At 39.2% G+C, this 17,869-nt stretch overlaps 1 protein-coding gene across 7 annotated transcripts in view; it reads left to right on the top strand.

The window, feature by feature from the left end:
* Positions 1-17,869, top strand: part of LIMS1 (LIM zinc finger domain containing 1) — a 146,701-nt gene that overhangs the window by 66,973 nt on the left and 61,859 nt on the right. For 2 of the 7 annotated variants that reach the window (XM_025462698.3, XM_049115375.1), the window contains exon 1: positions 13,429-16,922. The exons of the other annotated variants lie outside the window; for them this stretch is intronic. In XM_025462698.3, the coding sequence (XP_025318483.1) occupies positions 16,816-16,922 (107 nt within the window). In that variant the 5' untranslated portion in view covers positions 13,429-16,815. Of the gene's footprint in view, positions 1-13,428; positions 16,923-17,869 lie in introns of those variants that run through there. 7 annotated transcript variants of the gene reach the window in all.

Raw genomic sequence — 17,869 nt, 5'->3', positions numbered from 1 at the left:
GTGGACACTTACCTCTTATCTTTTTGATAATAGCTATTCTAACAGCTATGAGGTGGTATTTCCTTGTGATTTTGATCTGCATTTCCCTGATGATTAGTGATATTGAGCATTTTTTCATGAATTCGTTGGCCATTTTTATATCTTTGGATAATCTTTGCAAGGCCTCTGCCTATGTTTTAGTCAGGTTGTTTGTGTTTTGGTCATTGAATTATATGAGTTCCTTATATATTTTGGATATTAGCTCCTGTTAGATACATGGTTTGGAAATATTTTCTTCCATTCTTAGGTTGCCTTTTCATTTTGTTGATTGCTTTTTATGCTATGCAGAGGCCTTTTAGTTTTGATGTAATCCCACTTACTGATTTTTGCTTTTGTTGGTTGTGCTGTTGGTGTCTTATTCAAGAAATCCCTATTAAGACTAATATCAAATTGCTTTCCTGCTACGTTTTCTTCAGGAGTTTTACAGTTTCAGGTCTTACGTGTAAGTTCTTAGTCCATTTCAAATTAATTTTTGTGAGTGGGTAAGATAGGGGTCCAGGGTAATCCTTTTTACCAGCATCATGTTTTATGTCTACTATTTTATTATTTAGAAGTGATAAGATGCTTTTAATGATGGTTATATATCAAATGATGGCTGCTCAGGCTTTCACTAGGGATTACATTCATGTGATATTGTACCTGAGAATTAACAATGCCCCTTTTTAGGGATGCCTGGGTGGCTCAGCGGGTGGGCATCTGCCTTCAGCTCAGAGTGTGATCCTGCGGTCCTGGGATCCAGTCCCACATCAGGCTCCTTGCATGGGGGGGCCTGCATCTCCCTCTCCCTATGTCTGCCTCTCTCTCTCTCTCTGTGTCTCTCATGAATGGATAAATAAAATCTTAAAAAAAAAAAAAAAGCAATGCCCCTTTTTAAACTTACTTTCATTTTCTGAAAATTGTATGCATGTAGTATCTTTAGGAGCCACATGATGGCAGAAAGAGTGCTTTGAAATTTAGGGACTTACATGTACTAAGAGAGTGTCTGCTCTGTATCTTCATCTGTTTTTTATTTTTTTAAAAAAAGAAGAGATATAGAATTTAGTAGAAGAAACCTTCAAATATCTATCACATCTAAAGAAAGAAAGTATTACAAATATAGTTGAAATCTCTTGGTACACTTTCCTATTCTGGTTATCCCCCACCCCTACTTTTCCTCCATGAGGAAACCATTTTCCTAAATTTGTATTACTTCTCTATATATTTTTATACTTTTATTACACACTTATGTATTCTTAATAGTGCATGATATTATTTCTTTTGTTTTGGATTTTATATAGTGTATACTATTTGTGTTACGATGAAACTTAGGGTTTTCACTTAATATTATTGTTTAGATTTATTCATGTGGATTTATTTAACTTTAGTTAATGACTTTTCTTTTGTAGCTACATAGTGTTCCATTGAAGAAAGCACAACTTTTGACATCTTTTTTCTTAAGGATATGCATTTAGAGACAGTATAGTAGAGTGATTATAGACTGGAGAGCTGGGGACCTGGTATCCCCTTTCAGATCCCATTGCTGTCACTAAGTACGGAGCTTGGTTTCTACTTCTGCAAAATAGGGATAGCACTTGTCTCACAGGGTGTTCTGACCATTAAATGAGATAATATGTAGAGCATTAACACCGTAATTATTATTATTATCATCACTACAACAAGATGACAGTAATGTAGAACTAGCATTATTTTGTGCCATTGATTAAATTCTGTTGAAACTGGAAGTCATCCTGAGAGAAGGGGGGAGAATAGTGAAAATGAGGATTTATAGACAGCTGAGGTGGCTTCTTTCAGATGACTTCTGCTTTCTTTAAAGTAGGGGAGGTTATCCACAAGAGTGCTGGGAAAGAGAGTGGGTGGATGATTTGAGAGTGCTGAGAGTTCAAAGTGGTCTTATTTGGGGCATCATCTGGCCTGGGTGCTTGCAAAAGAATTTCCTGTTATGCTTTTCTCTTTTTTTTTTAAGATTTTATTTATTTATTTATTCATGAGAGACACACAGAGAGAGAGAGAGAGAGAGAGAGAGGCAGAGACATAGGCAGAGAGAGAAGCAGGCTCCATGCAGGGAGCCCAATGTGGGATTCGATCCTGAGCCACCCAGGCATCCCAGTGTATACGCTTTTATTGTTTGTTTTGTTTTTTCTTAGCAACCTTTTCACCTGACAGATCATGAAGGCTCTACCTCCACTCTGGAGTCTTCTCTTCCCTCCTCCCATGGGTATATCTTGCTGCCTACACTGTATTCCACAGCTGGATATCTCCAGGCCTGTAACCCTCTCCATCCACCCTGAATCCAAACCATTTATGGCCTTTTATCACATATCATATAAATTTCCTAGCCTGGCATTGACAGATCTTCAAAATATGGCCCTGCCTTGATGCCTGATCTTTTGCATTCCTCTGTTCCCACTGTGTTTCCACAAAATGAGGCTATTCTTTTGTGGGACAGGTTTCCACCTTTCTATGCCTTTGTTCTTTTTTTTTTCTCTACCTAGAATAATATTCTCTTCTCCTCTCTCCCTGTGCCCTTCTTTTGAAATTGAACATATCCTTTACTGTATTTTGTGTGATGGAGCTATTTAAACATCCCTCACATGTGACATCCTCAGATACCTCATTACAAAAGCACCCAGTAAACCTAGGAATCCTGTCCCAGACTTTCTATTGTCCAGTCATTGCATGTGGGCTGTTTTTATACTGCTGTCAGGGTATCGTGTTCTGACTTCAAGGTATTCATGCTTGATTTCATCCCCATTGGTGGAATTTTGTTTTAAGTTAAAATAATTTTATTATGAAAATTTCCTAATATAAAAATGGAAGAAATGAATCTCCATATACTCATTATCCTGAGATACTTACTATATTACCATATTTGCTTCACATATCCTTGTTGTCTCTCTTTTTAAATTGAGATATAATTGACATACATTAGTTTCAGGTATACAACATAATGATTTGATATTTATATATTGTGAAATGATTACCACAATAAGTCTAAACATCTTTTACGATAGTTACAAAATTTTTTCCTTGTAATGAGAACATTTAAGATCTGCTCTTAGCAACTTTCAGATATACAGTGCAGTATTATTAAGCGTAGACACCATGCTATATGTTACATCCCCATGACTTATTTACAAACTGGAAAATTGTACATTTTGACCACCTTCACCAATTTTGCCTGGCTGCTCCTGCAACTCCTATGTGTGACAAACCACAATCTGTTCTCTGTCTCTGTGAGTCTTTGAATCTTTCTTTCTTTCTTTTTTTTAGATTTTGCATATAAGTGAGATCACACAGTATTTGTCCTTCTCTGTCTCACTTATTTCATTTAGCATAATGACCTCAGGGTCCTTCCATGTAGCTGCAAATGGCAAAAGTTCATTCTTTTTTGTGACTGAATAATATTTCATTGTGTGTCTCTGTATATACACATATGTGTTTGTATCACTTTTTCTCTTTTTAAAGTTTTTAATTTATTTATTAGAGAGCGAGCAAGCACAAGCAAGGGGAGGGGCAGAGAGAGAGGGAGAGACAAACTCCCTCCTGTGCAAGGAGCCTGATGCAGGGCTCAATCCCAGGACCCCAGGATCATGACCTGAGCCAAGGCAGATTCAACCCACTGAGCCATCCATGCGCCCCTATATATCACATTTTCTTTATCCGTTCTCCATCAGTGAACACTTAGGTTGGTTCGATGTCTTGACTATTGTAAATAATGCTTCAGTGAACATGGGGGTGCAGATATCTTCTCAAGTTGGTGTTTATGTTTCTTTCAGATAAGTACCCAGAAGTGGAATTGTTGGATCATATGGTAGTTCTGTTTTTAATTTTTTGAGGAATATATATACTGGGCAGCCCGGGTAGCTCAGCGGTTTAGCACCACCTTCAGTCCAGGGCCTGACCCTGGAGACCTAGGATCGAGTCCCATGCCGGGCTCCCTACATGGAGCCTGTTTCTCCCTCTGCCCATGTCTCTGCTTCTCCCTCTCTCCCCCTCCCCTCATGAATAAATAAATAGAATATTTTTTAAAAAATAAAAAAGAATATACATACTGTTTTCCACAGTGGCTGCACCAATGTACATTCCCACCAACAATGCACAAGGGTTCCCTCTTCTCCACATCCTTGCCAGCATCCTTGTTATTTCTTATCTTTTTATTTAATAGCCATTCTAAGTGGTGTGAGGTGCTATCTCACTGTAGTTCTGATTTGCATTTCCCTGATGATGAGTGATATTGAGCACTGTTGGACCTCTTTATGTCTTCTTTGGAAAAATGTCTAGATCCTCTGTGTATTTTTTAATCAGTTTGTTTGTTTGTTTGTTTGCTATTGAATTGTATGACTTCTTTGTACATTTTGATATTAACCTATATATATGGTTTCCAAATATTTTCTTCCATTTGATAGGTTGCCCTTTCATTTTGTTGATAGTTTTCTTCACTGTGCAGAAGCTTTTAGCTTGATGTAGTCCCACTTGTTTATTTTGGTTTCCCATGCCTTTGGTTTCAAATCAAAAACTCATTGTGAAGATGATGTGAGGGAGCTTACTGCCTGTGTTTTACTTCTAGGAGTTTTTATGGTTTCAGGTCTTATGTTTAAATCTTTAATCCATTTTGAGTTAGTTTTTGTGTTTGGTTTAAGAGAGTGGTCCAGTGCCATTCTTTGCATGTGATGGTTCCATTTTCCCAGCACCATTTACTAAGGAGACTGTTCTTTCCTCATTGTATGTTCTTGGCTCCTTTGTTATAAATTAACCAACTGTAAATTCACAAACTTATTTCTGGGCTCTCTGTTCTGTTCCATTGGACTATGTGTGTGTTTTATGCTGATACTATACTGTTTTGTTTACTGTAGCTTTGTAATATAGTTTGAAATAAGCTTTGTTCTTCTTTCTCAAATTGCTTTGGCTATTGGGGCTATTTTTCTCTCTTAATTTACTGTAGTATTTTAAAGCAAATCCCAGACATTAGGTCATTTCATCCCAATATACCTTAAAATTAGTCTCTGATAACATGGACATTTTCTTATATAAACATATGCTAGGGAGACCTGGGTGGCTCAGTGGTTGGGCGTCAGCCGTTGGCTCAGGGCGTGATCCCGTTGTCCTGGGATCAAGTCCCATATCAGGCTCTTTGTGTGGAGCCTGCTTCTCCCTCTGCCTTTCTCTCTCTCTGTCTGTTGTGAATAAATAAATGAAATCTTAAAAAAACAACAACAAAAAAAACCCACAAAAAAACATGCTATTACTATGTCTAACTGAGTGAGTGATAATTCTTTGGCATCATCCAACACCCATTCCCTGATCAAATTTTTCACCTATCCTAAGAATATTCCTTTACAGTTGGCTTGTTTGAACCAGGATCTAAACAAAGGTCATATTTTAATAATACACTGATTGTTATGTATCTTAAATCACTTTTAATTTAGAGGAAAATCCCTTCCCCATTTTTCTCTCCTGCGATTACTTTTTGGAGGTACCAGCTTTCTTGTCATGTTGAATTGTAGTTTTGAATCTTTAAAATAAACTTTTATTTTGGAATATTGTTAGATTTATGGGAAAGTTGCTGAGATAGAGAGTTCAGAGAATCCTTCCATACCCCTCACCTTGTTTCCTCTTAACGTTTTACATTACTTTCATAACATCCAGTCCAGGATACTACACTGCATTTAGCCTCGGTTGAATTTTAAAATAATTTTTTATGATAAGTTCTCTTCTACTGTTGAGAAAATAGCCATTTGCTAGCTAGGAGGCAATATATTGTAATGGTTAAAAGCTTGATTAAAATGAAGCATAAGGTTTCAAATTCTTAATCATATAAAAAATGTGTGATCTTGGACAGATTACTTATACTGCTACATCAGTTTCATCATCTTTAAAGTAGAAATAATATTACTTTATTTGACCATTGCAAAAAATAAATTTGATAAATGCATGCAGAGTGCTCTGAACAGTTCCTAGCACATGGTAAGCACTCAGTAAACATAGCTTTTGACAAAGGTAGTATTTCGTAAATCATAGTGAATGTCAGAGAAGAAGCTGGCTCCCATGACAGGGGTGGGGGGACCATTTCCTTAGAAATGAGTTCTTTGCTTTGATTTTGTGACAGGGATCTCATTCAGTTTTAGGTATTTCACCTCTATCTTAAGAATTTTTATTCAGTAGAACATATTTCTCTAGTATGTGTAGATCAATCAAATATAGGCTTCAGGAGTTACCTTTTTTCTCTTGACGGGGATTCTTACATCATGATTGGGGAATGAAACTGCATGCTTTTTTCTTTCTTGATTAGTCTCACATAGTGATTGGTTTGTGTTTTAGAATTAACTCCTTTATAAGCTGACTGTGCGGTTTAAACTCTAACATTTGTTTGTGGTGTAAAGTGCTCTCAAAGGAATTGAAATGGGCTTGGTCACATTCTCAGGGCCTCTTCCTGCACCCACACCCTCTGACATCTTTGTGTTATCTTGGTTGCTTCCAAAGCCTCCCCTGTAACAGTGTGCATGGTTTCAGCAGACTTGCTCTGATGGAGGAAACCTGTTTTCATTAGAATCGTTGCTCTTTTTTTCCACAACTCTTGGAAACATTGAGTCATCCCATGTACTCTGCAAGGAAATGAGGTAGCATTGGTAATTTTGACCTGCAGAACTCTTACGGAATCCCGGAATTCAGTTAAATTGAATATTACCAATTTGACTCCTTTCTTTCACTGGCCTTTGCTTCCAGACTGGTGGGAGAAGGTTAGCCAAGGAGGAAGATGTGTAGCAGGGGGAATTGTACAGGAGTACACCACAGGCCTCCTTCCAAGCCCTCAGACTGCCCATTCACAATATTAGTCTAGAGCATAACTAGACTACTCTTCATTTTCAGGGTCGGAAAATGTGGGCTGGCTGTGGTGAGCTTGGCAGTCTCTAGTCTGTGTTTACAGCCTGGGACTTGTCCTCAGGGCTCCTGTGCCTGTCAAGTTCCAGAAGCTTTCTGGGTTAAGTTTTCAGTGTTGAGAGGGAGTTCCAGGTCAGAGTGGACCTATTGATGATGTGTGAGGAGAGTGTTTGGGGTCCTAGAGACAGTGTAGTTAATGGCTAAAACAGGAACATTTGAGTCAGGTAGACCTGACTTGGGATCCACAGATCCACAGTCTCCCTTATTGGCTAGGTTGTTTGGTGAAGACATTTAACTTTTAGCACCTAGTTACCTTATGCGCAATATGGGAAGAATAATGATACACACCTCATATGACCGGGATGAAAATTAAATTAGATGGTATGCATAGTGTGCTTGGTAGGCACCCTGCTGTTGTTAGTAATGACCAACCATATTAGAGAGTCAGGAGACTCTGAACTTTGTACTAACGACAGGCGAACATTTTGTGTCCCAGCTTTTTGTTTTGTAAACACTCTTTAAAAATTATTTTATTAGATTCAAAGTAGGTTTAAACTGCCTGCCTCTCTGTGGACAAGATTAAAGGAACATAAAGCACAGCTCATGCTGTATTTTACCAGGTTAGTGTTGCTATGTCACTAACAACGTGGGAAGTGTTACCAGTGTCCGTGCTTACTGCCTCTCCTGCCCCTTTGTCGGTCTATGATCCTGGCTTCTCTGTTACCTCCAACATTCCTCTCATACCTCTGTAGCTCAGGGTGTTATCTCTTCCCTGGAAACTGCCTCCATGCCCAACCCCACCTGCCCTTTAAAATCCACCCTCCCCACATGCCACCATGAGAGAAATCTTTGTGGACAAATTTGTGGTATTGGTCCCTTGTTTAACAGTACAATGGCTTCCCATTGCTCTTCAGTTAAAAATTACAAGGCCCCTTGAAACATGCCACTGCCTGTCTCATCTCACCTGCCAGCGCTTCCCCTTCACCACACAATCAGATTTCATATCCTCCTGCCCCTAGGTCGTTGTACCAAATGGTCCTGTTTCCACAAATGCTCACCACCCCTTAGGCTCTTTAGCCTTTAGTGACTTTTCATCTTTTAGGTTTTGCAGTATCAGAGCTAATGTTTCCATTTCAGGAAACATTTCTCTGCCATCCCCCCCTGCTCCTTATTGTAAGCATTCTCATGGCAGCCTATTCTGTCATTTGATGTGTTTTTAAATATATGTTTGTGATTATATGGTTAGCACTAGTACCACCAGAAGCCTGCAGGCCCCGCAAGAACTTAGAGCAGAACTTGCCACATGTTAAGTGTGCACTAAACATGTATGAGTACAATGATGGGCATGGGGCGGTCACAGCATAATCTTCTATACGCTTTTACCGATCCCTGCCCATCAGGCCTGTTGTAATGTCTGTATCTGTCCCCCTTCTCTTTCTCATGAGATCCTCAGGTGGACCCTTATCTTACACTTGGGCTAAAAAACCCTCTGCACATGACTTTCCATTTTTTTTCAGGCCACCTTGAAAACTGTGATCCTGCCTTAGAAGGTCTGCTGCTCCTATTATCCCTTTGACAGATCTCTCTTAGTCATATGGGAGGATGTCTCCTCCACCTGGAGTGCCCTCTACTTCCCTCTCCCCCAAACCCTTTCCTGTACTGCAGCTCTCGCTCAAATCCAACCGACTCCGGGGGACGCATTAGTATTTGGTTATATATACTGAGATTTATGAGGTGTTCTTTCTCCCTGATTTGATTACGAACCCCTTGGAAGATTGAATAGTGTATCTTCATTTAATTTTTGTTCTCTTCATTATTTTAAGCATTTTAAATTTTGGTTCCTTATTATAGAACTATATTTGTACATTGTAGAAGACTTAGAAAACATAGATAATCCATAAAAGAATAATTTCTAATCTTTTCAGATCCTACCAACCAGAGATATTTTGGTATATACTTTTCCAGACTCTGTGGTGTGTGTATGTGTAGATGTGCACACATATGTGGTGTACACATATGTGGTCTTTTTGTACAAAATGGAAAGAGTATGCAGTACCTTGTAGCCTTTTTCCACACAGCACTATATCATGAATAATAATTACCATTGATCATTCTAGAACAGTAAAACCGTACAGGAAATATTGCCCTTATTGAAATAATTATGTCTTTAGAGCATTCTTAAAAATCCTATTTTTATCATGGAATTGAACTTTTATCTGAGGTAAAAAAATAACAGTGAAAAGATGATGCTGACATTAGAAATGAGGCGACACAAACATTTTCTTTATGTTGTTGCCTTTAAGATGAGACATACAGAACCTAGAAATATTTTGAGAACTTTGTGAAAATAGTTTTGCTGTGAAAGTTGATGTATTGACATTGCTGCCTGTAGTAATGAGTCCTATATTGGGGTAAGGCAGGTATTGTGGTTTAGTCTTTAAAACACACCTGAAATCCCAGGGCAGGGAGCACAACCGTGTTTGTTCTTCCGGGGCTTCAGAAGACCACAGTGCTGGCTTGTGACTTTGCCTGCCTTAGAATATGGAAATAACTGTTTCTTTGGTCCTCCCATACATAATTACTTCACCTATTAGATTTTTTCAAATGAGAGTTTAGTTTAGAAATATGCTCAGCAGATATCAACGCGCTATGAAGTACACGGGTAGAGAGAGTAGAAATGATATAGCAATGTTAAAAAAATTGTATCAAAACATATATAAGTTGAATTATGTGAAAATCTGGATAATCAGAAAAGCTCTCTTTCGTTGAAATATTACCAGTAGAATTTTTTTTTAAAAACAAGTTTCATTGGAGAATTAAAAATTATTCTGTTTACAAAAGTTTAATCTTGTATTCCGTTTTCCAAAAACACGTTTAGGGCATCAAATGAGGTATGTTACAGTTTACTTTGTGGAAGAAAAGTGCAACCCTCCTCAAACATCTACTTCCTATTCCTTCCCTATGATTTCAGGGCTCTGTTGAGGAAGATTCTCTGTTTTTGCTGCAAGTGTTGAGGCTGGGATGATCAGGATGCCTTCTCATGGTATTTAATATCCTCATTAGATCTTGTCTTTGGAGCAGCTCTTTTGACCGAAACAGAAAGTGAACAGGACAGCAACAATCAAGAAAAATTCAAAGATGCTCAGTGTCTTTCTCCTCTGTTCCTGCCTCTACACTCTGTGAAGACCTGGCATATGTTAGGCTCCAAACAATGTTTGTTGAAGAGCTGATGTATAAATCCTAACCTTGTGTTCCTAATTTACTCAGGAATGGGATTTCTCACTAACACAGTGATTGGGGTAAAGGGTACTGTTAGAACTTCATCAACATTGGCACATCATGTTACACAGGTCCTTTCTTAAAATCAAGTTGGTTTTTTTTAAAGATTTTATTTATTCATGAGAGACACAGAAAGAGGCAGAGACACAAGCAGAGGGAGGAGAAGCAGACTTCCTGTGGGGAGCCCGATGCGGGAACTTGATCCCAGGACCCCAGGATCATGACCTGAGCTATGAGGTCATGCTCAACCACTGAGCCACCCAGGTGCCCCAAAGTCAAGTCATTTTAATCTAGGGAAAAGACCACTGGTATCATCTGGTTCAGTTGCTTCTGTCTCTAAATGGAAGAATTGAGGACTTTGATAGTGAAATGACTTCCTGTGTGCTTATATGCCAAACACAGAAAGTAAGCTGCCAAACATGGAATGTCTTCTGGTTTCCTTGTATCCTTATACCAACTTCCCTTGTGCTCAGCCTTCTAAAAATGTGGATGGGATAGGTTACTTGAAATTTTATTTCAAATTCCTTTGAAATATGCTAGGAAAACTTGCCATATCTTGACAGCATCTTCTGAGAGCATTAATTGTCTAGCAAAATACTATAGATGACCTCAGACTGCTGGTTGTGAGAGAAACTTCAGTCTGTCTCTGACTCAGAATGATACAGTGAGCTTCTCATAAGCTTCTGATGACAGGTCAGCCTGTCCACTCAGGTGTGTCCATCTTGAGTGAGTTACAGAAAAGCTAATTAAAGAAAAAGTTCAGAGGGACTTGTAGACAGTTGGCAGTGTCATCTATTTATGAATGGGACTGTATTTTTTGGTGATTTTTTTTCTGACTGTGGGCTTCTTTTTTTTTTTTTTTTTTTTTTTTAGTTTATTCTGTCTTATATTTTTTTGCTCTGGTTAATTTGAACTTGAACCTGCTTACGATGGCATATTGGAATTTGAACTCTTCTGTGGCAGGTCTTTTGTCAGCACGGGTCCTTCCTTCCTATTCATGGCCCAGAACACTCTTGAGAGGTCTCTTTTAGGGAGATAGCATGGCCGATAAACAAATGTTTAGGAGATGAATATGTTAGACATAGTGAGAAAGGATGATATTCTTGCTTTACTAGAGAGTGTTTGCTTTCCCCTGTAAATGATTATTCATGAGATAAAATTTAAACTAAAAAAGGATTCATTAAGTTCAAAGTTAATTGCAAGACATAAAATTCTTCTCTACTATATGTCACACAAGGAAATGAATGGCCTGGAAATGTACAACTGTTTGACCACTTTACAGGCTCTTGGTAGCTAGTACAAAAGGTACTGCTAATGAGGCCCAGTTAACTCTAACAGAAAAGCCAGTTTGCCACTGGCTTGACAGTTTAGTAATACTAATGATCAGTTTTAGAGGTTTGATGTTTAACTAGATTTCTTTACCTTCTCATGCCTGAAGGAGTACTTGGATCAAGTACATGAAAAACTGTCATAATGTCATAACAGTACACTTTTTATGATGAATATGGAGTCATATACAGTATTGTTGAGTCATTATCGTGTATGCCCAAAAATAATATAATTGTATGTTAATTATACTTCAACCTAAAAAAACAGATATACTCAGAAATCTAGGTTTATTTTTTTTCTTATCCCAAATGGAAAGTGTTTATATTTGGGAGGTACTGTTCAACTCTACAAATATGAAAAGCTTCTGAGTTTTACAGTCTCACCAAGAATGTAAATTTTGTAAAACTATGGAGTAGATGTGCCTTCTAAAAACCTCATTTAGGGGCTCCTGGGTGGCTCAGTCGATTAAGCCTCTGCCTTGGGCTCAGGTCATGATTTCAGGGTCCTGGGATTGAGCCCTCTGTTGGGCTCCCTGCTCTGTGGGAGTCTGCTCCTCTGTTTCCCTCTGCCCCTCCCTCCTCCTTATTCGCTCAGTCTCTCTCTCTCTCTCTCTCTCTCTCTCTCTCAAATAAATAAAATCTTAAAAAATCTCATTTAGGTAATATTGAGTGTTAAATGCAAAAAAAATAAAATCTGGAGCTTTAATCTCACAGGTAATGCTAAGTGATTAGGATCTCAAAATCAATTGGTTGAACCACTAAACCAAAGAACTTATTTAACAAATACCTACCATGTATCTGGCCTTCTGGACACAGTTATCAATTAGATGTATTGCTACCGTCACAGACGTATTATCCTAAGGGGAGAGGTGGATGGAGAAACAATCTATCATGGAGCTGTGTGAGTATGACAGAAGGAAGCAAGCACAGTTGCTAGGGGAAGGCACTCTGGGAGCAACAGAAAGGGAACTGTGAGTACTTAGAGTCTAGAAATGTTTCTTGTAAGAGATCATCCTTACACTGAGTCCTGGTGGGATGATTAGGAGTTGGTCCATCTTCTAGTCTTAGGAAACTATGTGTGGAAAGGCCAGAAGGTGAGAGGAAGTGAAGCCTGTCCTGGGAAGCACCTGGAGTTCAGTGCAGATGTGGAGATGGTGCAGGCTCAGCTGGGCTCAGTTTGCACCCCATGGCAATGAGCCATTCAAAAGTTTTTCAGCAGGATCAGTACATGATCAATTTTTTTAAATTATTTTTATTTATTTATGATAGAGACAGAGGCAGAGACACAGGCAGAGGAGAGGGAGAAGCAGGCTCCATGCCGGGAGCCCGATGCGGGACTCGATCCCGGGACTCCAGGATCGCGCCCTGGGCCAAAGGCAGGCGCGAAACCGCTGAGCCACCCAGGGATCCCCTGATCAGTTTATATTTTAAAAGAGCACTTTGAAATTTGGAGGATAGATTAGAAGAGGGTAAGATCAGTGGCAGAATGATTAGTTAGAAGAAATGTAGAAGAGACAGTGTCTAGCCCATTACAGAACACTGAATAAATATATATTAAAGGAACAAATTAGATCCACAGTCCTATTTTCTGTGATGCTACAGGTTTTCAGAGAAGGGGGAAGATCAGTGCAAATCAGAAGATCCAAGGTAGGGCAGCCCAGGTGGCTCAGCGGTTTAGCGCCTGCCTTTGGCCCAGGGTGTGATCCTGGAGACCCGGGATTGAGTCCCACATCAGGCTTCCTGCATGGAGCCTGTTTCTCCCTCTGCCTGTGTCTCTGCCTCTCTCTCTCTCTCTCTCTGTCTCTCTGTGTGTGTGTGTGTGTGTATCTCATGAATAAATAAATAAAATCTTAAAAAAAAAAGACCCAAGGTAAAGTCCATCTGTTGGCTTCTGAAGAAACTATCAGTTCCCTGAAATGATGATAAAAATGTGCTCACATGCATTTTCTGAGAGTCATTTACTTTCATCAGATCTATAAAAGGTCTCTGACCCTCTGAAAGGTGAAAACCCACTGGGTTAGATTAGCCTGGCAGAACAGGACTTGTGTGATGCTCCGAAGAACTTGTATTGAGTCATCTCAATCAAGAGCTTAAACCTGTAGAAGAAATTATCAGCTATTCTGATGATGTTAAGCTGGAACAGGTATCTAATTATGTCAAAGTACAGGTTCAAAGAGAACCCAACAGTTTGGATAGAAGTGAATAAAAAGTTGTAATTAGGTTCAGAGAATCCCAGGCAAATGATACTATATAGGAGTGAGCCTCTGTGGAGAAAAATAGTAGGGAATTCCACATTGAATGGGAGGCTAGCTTGGCCTTCTGCCTTCAGACATGCTTGGAGTGCGAACCTGAAACGTTTCCCTGTATAGGGGCCCACGGAAGAGGCACTTGCATAGGCTTCCCTCTGTACTGTAAACAGAAGGCATAATTGATAGCTCTGTTTCTATGGAAAAGTATGAAAGTAAAAAAAAAAAAAAAAAAAAATGACAAGAGATTGCCTTTGCCGGTCACCACCCTGTTGTTCCAAGGGTGTGCTCTCCCTCCCTTGGTGCTGAAGTTCAGGAACACTGCTGTGAGGAGAGGAGTTGGTAATCTGGCTGGTCAGTCAGTGGTGTGTTTTGTGGCATTTGTGAATTTCCCTTTAGAAATTGTGCAGGTACCCAGCTGTGTGGCTGTGTATCCTTCCCCTCATTCTACTTACAGCTCAGTAAAATCCCAGCACATCTGAAGGAGTGCTGGGGACAAAGAGGAAGCCTCCTCAGTGGAAAGACAAAGTAAGAAAAGCTTTGCCCTGGCCCAGAATTTAGTTTTACTCATTGTGGCAATTTTGTTAGACCCCCATAAGCATTGATTTGCTCAGGTTCCCATTTGTCATTACAGCCATTTTAAAAATCAGAGGGTGGGCAGCCCAGGTGGCCCAGTGGTGTAGCACCGTCATCAGCCCAGGGCGTGATCCTGGAGCCCTGGGATTGAGTCCCACTTCGGGCTCCCTGCGTTGGAGCCTGCTTCTCCCTCTGCCTGTGTCTCTGCCTCTCTCTCTGCATGTGTCTCTCATGAATAAATAAATAAAATCTTTTAAAAAAAAAAGTCAGAGGGTAAGAATTGTTTCAGTGTGTTTGTTATATAGCTCGGGAACTTTTTTTTTTTTTTCTGGTCACATCCTTTTAACCTTAGACTCATCAAATACAGGATTCATCCTACACAGCGAGGTGTTTCCTGTCTTGTTAACCTTTAGTAGTTGCCAAGCATGTTTTCCTTGTCAGCATGCTGCATTACTTCTTTTAAAGCTCTATTAAAAATCAGCATCTCTTATTTTTATCTTTTATAGAACTGAATACTGTGTAATGTTGGGGTTTCTTGAAACTAATATTACACTGTATTCTAAGTAGAATTTAAATAAAAGCCTGAAAAGGGAAAAAAATACTGTTGAGGTCTCTGTGTTTGTAGTAAATACAAAATTAATTTGTGTTTTATTCATTGGGCATCTATTCTGTCCTGATGCCTTGAGTGAAAAAGAAACTGAAGATTGGTGGTTGTTGCTCTTTATTTGTCATTCACACGTATCTTGACAAGAATGTGAGAATTAGACACTTTAGGAATCCTAATTTTCTATGTTTCTGTTACTGTAAACTTTAAGTTTTTCTGTACTTTAGGTCTCAGTGGGATCCTAGAGTTTCATACAAAAGGCATATGCAGATCTTCTATATTCAAAGTTCAGAGCAGAACTTTATAAACAGAAAGGCTTTCTTCTGCTCTTGTCCCCAAGCTCCCCAGAAGCCTCCAGTATTACCCTTTTTATGTGTGTGTGTCCTTCCAGAAAGACAAAGAGGTAAATTTGTCACTTGATTTTTTTATGTGTTTCATGACTATTTAAATCTAGTATTATAATTAGTAATTTTTTCCTTGCATCTTTAAAAACATATGTTACATTTTGATGGCAGCTGTAAGAATCTATCTGTTCTTTCATTGAGGTGGTGGAACTGGGGTGATGAATAGTAGCCCTGAGGGGTGCTAGCATGTCCTGAGTAGAAGAAGTAAGGTATAGACCCCTCCCCCCTTTCCTTGTGGGTACCTTAATCTTTGTAGAGATACTGTTGGGGGAATATGTTAACGCTTTAACCCATGGTGCAAAAGGAAGTTTCAGAGACATCTTCCTGTGCTCTTATTGAGGGCATTCTAGAAGGGAAAGAAACTGATACAGATTACTCAAAGAGAAATTATTGGAACCATGAAGTCAGATGATTAGCTAAGAACTTGCCAAGAATCTAGCCTGTGTCTGTGAGATGGTGATTTGTATTGAGAATCAGAAACGGAGGCTAGAATCCTGCATGCTGTTGCACTGATGTTGTCATTTGAAGCCTTTAACGATAAAGGACTTGCTCCATGTTATCTGTCCTCCATTATCTGCAGACCCCTCTTGCAAAAGCACTCACACTCCATACACACCAAAACAAATCTCCTTTGTAACTTCATCACCATCTAGGATCAGATATGCCACTAACTACAAGGGCTGCACAGGCACCCAGAACACCTTTAGGCAGACAGTGTGGCTTCTGAAGTGCACATTTGATGAGAGGGAATTTTTAGAGTAGGTAGTTACATTTAGAAAATCATTGAATGGAAATTGAAGGAAGAAACCACTTTCAGTTCCTTTCAGTTATGAATTTTTGAATAATATTTAGGGGAAAAGAAAAGACATTTCCTTCCTTTCTAAAGAGGATTTTAAGTAGAGAGGGGAGAGAGAGGAATTGCACTGCTTCCCTCAGTCCCTCAGTACAATTTTTTTTTTTTTTTGAAGGAAAATATCCCGAAGAGCTCATGATGACCAGGCACTTCTTTAAACTGACAGCTGCTTGTGGAGTGTTATTGGATTTCCTGGCAAATAAAATAGGGCAGGACCCTTCTTTAGTCATTACCTTACTGGAGCTTTTTAGCCCAATTTTAATTCAGAGCGATGCTGGAAAAATTTATAAGGGAATTGGTGTGATTGGATTGTTCATAACAATTAAACTTTGCTTATTAGTAAACATGTGAGCAACTCAGGTCACTGACTCCCCCACCCCCTCCAAGGTGCAAGGCCCTGAGATAAGGCGGGCCAGGCCTCGCTGAGGAGGGTGTGTACCAACAGAGAAACAGGAAGCTGTGCTTAGCCAGGCTTGCCTGGAGGTTTCCAACTCTGGTCAGGTGTGCTGAGGTCCCGGCAAGAGTCACGCTCTTTCTGAGCTCTGGCAGCCACTCTGCTCAGCATAAATGCATCCAATTGTCAGTTAACTGATGTGTAGGGAGAAGTATGACTGCATTACAGCTTAAAGAGCTGTCACACTCAGGTCTCTACCGGAGAAGACGAGATCGCCCCGATAGTGTGAGACTAAATGGGTTACCGGAGGAAGAGCTAAGGTGAGTGCAAAGTCATGGTTGGCTGGAGGTCAAGGCACCTAGTGATAGCGGTGAGATCCGTGCCTAAATGGATGCAGCAGTAGGGAATACACATTGAAGAGAGGTTCCATTGGAACCTCTCAGTCTGTAATTAAAGACTGAACACAATCCCAAGATTGTGCTGGATTGGAACTGTGCAAAACTAGAACTCATTTTCCATTTCTTTACAAATCCTGTGAGTTGTTTTAGCTATTCTCCAAACCTGCAGTGCTGTTATGTCTTTAAAAATTATACAATCATCAAAGTAATATTTAAAATTGGAAACAATTAATTCCCCCTCCCCTTAGTTTAAAGATAGATTACTTTGTTTTATTAGAACATAGTTTCTGTGTGGAATTTTTCTTTGAATTTTGGGTGGGGGTTGGGGATGTTCAAAGAGGATTCTTTGTTATTGAAATAGATTCAGCAAAGGAATGCAGAAACCAGTGAATGTAACCTAGGAAGGAAGGACATCAAAAATCTGGAGAGCATTTTAACTAAAAGGTTAGGGGGGATTTTTTTGTTTGTTTTCAAAGTTAATTTGCCTCCAACAACACAGTTTTAGTTTTGTTACAGCTACTGAGAATTGGTTTTGGATTTTTAGGTTCTAAAATGTCCCTGCAACATTAACCTATATGTTAAAATACTATGTTAACTGTGAAGGGTTTAGATTTTCTGTTTCTGAGATGAAGTGTTCCTGTTTTACTGCTGACAGGAGGCTGCAGTAAAGAGAGACTTCCTTTTCTTTTTATTACATTTACTGTATAGTACTTAAATTTGTTTATGGACTCGTGGTTTAAGTATTTGAATATTTCAATTAGACGGTGGGAGAAATACTTACATGCTGTGTACTATTTCTTTTTTGTTTCTATAACTTCATTTTTAGAATTTGCTTTAAATTCAGTATTGAAATTTGATAGGGAAAAATT

Source organism: Canis lupus, chromosome 10 (genome assembly GCF_003254725.2).
Source record: "Canis lupus dingo isolate Sandy chromosome 10, ASM325472v2, whole genome shotgun sequence".
In the NCBI taxonomy this organism is placed as follows: Eukaryota; Metazoa; Chordata; class Mammalia; order Carnivora; family Canidae; genus Canis; species Canis lupus.
This window is presented reverse-complemented; position numbering and strand designations above follow the sequence as displayed.